The sequence below is a fragment of the Octopus sinensis genome, linkage group LG15 (genome assembly GCF_006345805.1).
Source record: "Octopus sinensis linkage group LG15, ASM634580v1, whole genome shotgun sequence".
NCBI lineage: Eukaryota > Metazoa > Mollusca > Cephalopoda > Octopoda > Octopodidae > Octopus > Octopus sinensis.
In genome coordinates this window covers 20,463,692-20,468,691 of record NC_043011.1, presented here as the reverse complement: position 1 = coordinate 20,468,691, position 5,000 = coordinate 20,463,692, and the positions used below count along the sequence as shown (strand labels likewise).

The 5,000-nt window shown below is 38.0% G+C and overlaps 1 protein-coding gene across 2 annotated transcripts in view; it reads right to left on the bottom strand.

The window, feature by feature from the left end:
* The window catches only part of LOC115219901 (lysosomal acid phosphatase), a 48,040-nt gene that overhangs the window by 17,350 nt on the left and 25,690 nt on the right, over positions 1-5,000 (bottom strand). For both annotated transcript variants that reach the window (XM_029790209.2, XM_029790208.2), the window contains exon 5: positions 36-128. In XM_029790209.2, the coding sequence (XP_029646069.1) occupies positions 36-128 (93 nt within the window). The remainder of the gene's footprint in view (positions 1-35; positions 129-5,000) is intronic.

Here is a 5,000-nt window from a genome sequence, read left to right as displayed (position 1 = left end):
AAAAAATATGAAAGTAAAAATATGATATCAAATACCTGATTATCTGTTTGAATTTGTTTTCCAACTGTGTTGAGTCGTTGTGTATAAAGGTGAGTATAAAGTGAGCAATTTCTGGCAAAACTAATCATCTGAAAATAGAAATATACTGAATTGTGACTAAATAGTAATATAAACTCTACTCTACATTCCACATTGTTGTCATCATCATCATCGTCATCGTCGTTGTTGTTGTCATCATCTCTATATATATAAACGACAAAATGTCTGCGTGTGTGTCCTTTATACAAATCCACAATTTTTCAGTTAGAGGACTCGCACTTTCTATGGTTATTCAAAACTGTCCAAGGATGGTTGTACACATCTTTACATTTCCCCAGTTACCCTGCAAAGCCATTAAAAAAATCAGTAGAAGTGACTTTTTTGTGAATTTTCTATCCAAAACCCAATCAAAATGCCCGAAACTTAATACACCAATTGAATGCCAGCTAGCTGTATGTGATTGGTCGGAGATTTGGATAGTACCCATGTGTATGTATGCACGCACGCACGCAGCTGTTTAGGCATGCACTAGCACTATGACCCGCCGGGTCATAGTGCTAGTCATCATCATCATAATTAATTTTCCATTTTCCATGCTGGCAAGGGTTGGATGGTTTGACAGGAACTGGTAAGGCCAGGAGCTGCACCAGATTCCCATAGTCTGTTTTGGTTTGGTTTTTTTGGCTGGATGTTCTTCTTAATGCCAACCACTTTACAGAGTGTACTGGGTGCTTTTTATGTGGCACCATCACCAGTACTTTTTACATGGCAACATCACCAGCACTCTTTATGTGGTGACAGTACCAGTGCCTTTCATGTGGCACTAGCACCCACACCAATGCTTTTTATGTGGCCCCTTGGTTTTATGCAACATGGTCTTATGCATGGTTTTATGCAGGGTTGTTTTTTTGGGGGTTTTTTCTTGACAAGGGTTTTTTACAATATTTACGAATTCATTATATATATATATAAAATAAAGAAAAACGTAGTAAATAGACAAATGAACATATACGAAATATCACCTGTGTATTTAGTACATGTTCATTTGCTTATTTATATTTTTTAAAAATTATATATGGCGGTGCCCCAGCATGGCCACAGCTTGTGAGCTGAAACTAAATAAAAAAAAAAAATACCGCGTGACTGGCCCTTGTGCCAGTGGCACGTAAAAGCACCCACTACACTCTTGGAGTGGTTGGCGTTAGGAAGGGCGTCCAGCTGTAGAAACTTTGCCAAATCAAGATTGGAGACTGGTGCGGCCATCTGGTTCGCCAGCCCTCAGTCAAATCATCCAACCCATGCTAGCAAGGAAAGCAGACGTCAAATGATGATGATGATGAAACATATAGATACACATAACCATGATCAGTTAATATCATTACAATTAGCATTCTTATTATATGATGAAGAATTGAATATACACATTAATACCTTGAGGCCATGAGTATACTTCTGCAGGTGTGATTTCATTTGACTATACCCATAGGGTATGCAAAACCAAACAGTCAGGTTTTGTGTCACTATTTGGCAGAAACATCATTATTTTCAGTTTTAAACCCAAATCCATGTGGCCACCCATTTTTGTGTCTTCCAAGGGTTTAATCAAAGAAAATTGCATCTGCTGAAACATATTTATAGGCTCAAAGGGTCGAGGCATTGCGGAATATGTGTATTAAGGCCAAGTGTACACGCGTTGTGATTGTGAAGACAGGAGTAAAGATGTATATGTTTCTTTATTGCTCACAAGGGGCTAAACATATAGGGGACAAACAAGGACAGACAAACGAATTAAGTCGATTACATTGACGTCAGTGCGTAACTGGTACTTAATTTATCGACCCCGAAAGGATGAAAGGCAAAGTTGACCCCGGCGGAATTTGAACTCAGAACGTAACAGCAGACGAAATACGTCTACGCATTTCGCCCGGCCTGCTAATGTTTCTGCTAGCTTTAAAGATGTATATATACATTCAGTTCCAGAGTTTGTGTGAAACTGGAATTAAACATGGAATTAAACTTTAACAAAGCTGAAGATTTACATCATAATGCTCTTACTGACAACAACAGCAGCAAGGAGTTCAAATTGGATATTCTCACTAAATGCATTGAAATCTATTATCCACCTGACACAGTTATGTGGCAGCTATTTATGACTCAGTTTCAGGGTACTGCAGTGAGCAATAACTTGACATAGATGAGCCAACGTGACAGCTTCTACATTGTCACTCGATGTGCTGATTTTATAAAAAGAAAGACATATTGGACAATATAGTTCTTGATATGCAAGTAGATGGGATGGCCATGACTAGAAACAAATGTTTGCTCAATTAGTGCTGACTTGGTGCCCAGCTGCAGTAATACTTTGGTCATCATGCTGTAGTTGAGGGCTCTTTGTTGACACCCGACACCACTGGGAGGTGGCCCTCGAAGTCACTGGAAATGGAGATCTCCAGGTCCAAATTCTTGAACGGCAAGAACCTGCAGAAAGTGCTGAGTGGGAGAGGAGACGGTGGAGCATGTCATCTATGTCTGTTCACGGATCCATCACCCATCGCAAATGCTTGAGAGGAGGTTGGATGGAACCTACACTCGCCTCCTTATGAGAGCTCAAAATCTCTCGTGGAAGCGCCATCCAATCAAAATGCAAATATATGGGAAACTACCACCTGTGCAATCTCTTGTGAAAGGTAGGAGAGTCCAGTTTGCTGGACATTGTTGTAGAGCTGAAAAAGAGGTAATTTCTACTCTTCTCCTCTGGAAGCCATCTACTCGCAATACCAGAGGGTGCACACTCTCCTACCTTGATGTAATCTCCAGGGATACAGGCATCCAGCAACAGGACCTCCGTAATGCCATGATGGACCGTGAAGTCTGGCGTAGCATGGTAAATTCCATTGTCTCGACCACGGTCAAACAATGATGATGATGATGCAAATGCCAACCCCCTCCCCAGACACTCTGGTCAGTGACCCTCTCCTTGTCCTTCGGATCGGGGAAAAGTGGACTTCTGCTCCTGACCTGCCAGATGTCTCCCCCAACCCACAGAACGGACGCAGTGAAATCACCCTTACCTGTCTTGTTGCTTAACAACAACAATAACAGCTGCAGCTATAACAATCTCAATATGATACTTCTTTACTGTTATTTTCACTGTTACTGTAAAACAATTAGCTATAACTCATATTGTACTTACTTAGAACGAGGTGGCTAAGTACATCTGGGCAATGTACTTAATGCAGTGCTTTTTCTATTGCTAAGTGTTCAGGTCACAGCTGTAGAACTGTATCATTATATGGTACTTAAATTACAAGCAGTTAGAGAGAGTACAGTTATAAACTATGCATTTAGATAACCTCACTTTATAGCTAGGTTGAGTATATCTCTACATAGTACTTGTTTATATGTACAAGAGGATGCTGAAAAGTTCCTGGCTTTCGGTAAAATAAAAATATGGAAGGATAAGTTAATTATGATTTTATTCAACATATTCCCCTCAACTCACATCGACCTTTAACCTGACTGTTGGATGCAAGCATTTTGGAGTGGCTGTCTCCTATTAAGCAGCAGAGACCAGAAGGGTAGTCACTGTGAACTGTTATGAGAGACAAGTCCCTCTTATGATATTTCCATTCCATCATCATTCAATATTATTTGATTCTCTGCCTGAAGAATTTCTAATAGGAGATATCTTACATGTTTTCTGCTACATGTACAATTTTGTAACACCTATTAGCAAATGAAACACATGTAATGGTGAATAAATAATACCAAAGATTTTCTAATCTATTGTTTTGATACAAGTATGTATATATATGTGTATATTTAGCAAGTGTGAGATAGATGAACAAATAAACTATTATGCTATAAATTACAGTGACATACAAATTAAGTTGGGACATAAATCAATTTTAGCTCAAAATTATGGGTTATGCCCAAACCTTCCTCATAGGAAGCTACTGGTTGGCTAAAATTTCAGACTATGGTATCTTACAGTTAAGGTTTTAATCTCTATATATATAAACGGCAAAATGTCTGTGTGTGTCCTTTATACAAATCCACAATTTTTCAATTAGAGGGCTCGCACTTTCTATGGTTATTCAAAATTGTCCAAGGGTAGCTGTGCATATCTTTACATTTCCCTAGTCACCCAACAAAGCCATTAAAAAATCAATAGAAGTGACTTTTTTATGAATTTTCTATCCAAAACCCAATCAGAATACCCGAAACTTGATACGCCAATTGAATGCCAGCTAGCTGTATGTGATTTTTCAGAGATTTGGACAGTACTCGCGTGTATGTGCGCATGCACACAGCTGTATATGCATGCACTAGCACTATGACCCGGTGTTGCTGGGTCATAGTGCTAGTTGTCAATAAAATAACTTTTATTTTAAATTTTGTATGATATAAATAGAGTAACAACGCCAATGTCTGTATGTATTCAATAACCTACCATCAAGTATCATTAATCTGTCATTAGTTCCCTGTTGTGCACTGTGTAAATAATGGTAATCTTCCTCTGAAACTAGAATAGCATCAGCCACACAAGAATCATTAAATGAGTATTATTTCTGTTAGCCATAAATACTTAAATTCACATAAATTTGCAATCTAATGTGCTCACGTCCATATTTTAAATATGTTAAATATGTTCACCAAACACAAATTTTAACTGGAAATATTTATGATAGCCTGCTTGAGTTTTGGAAAGTGGTGTATAGCAATTATTAGGAGTGCTGTTCAAGTGGTTGAACAATCTATGTTAAATATGTGCATTTAATCCTTACTATTGGGTTGTCTGGAAGAAAGAGGTCAATAAATACTTGCCATTACATTTTTGATCAACCAAATATGAAACATTTTCTTGCACAATACATCTCCATCTTTCCTTTGAATAATATATATATTATTCAAAGGAATTCCAACTCTCTCTATTTTTTATGCTTTATTCATATTCTTAT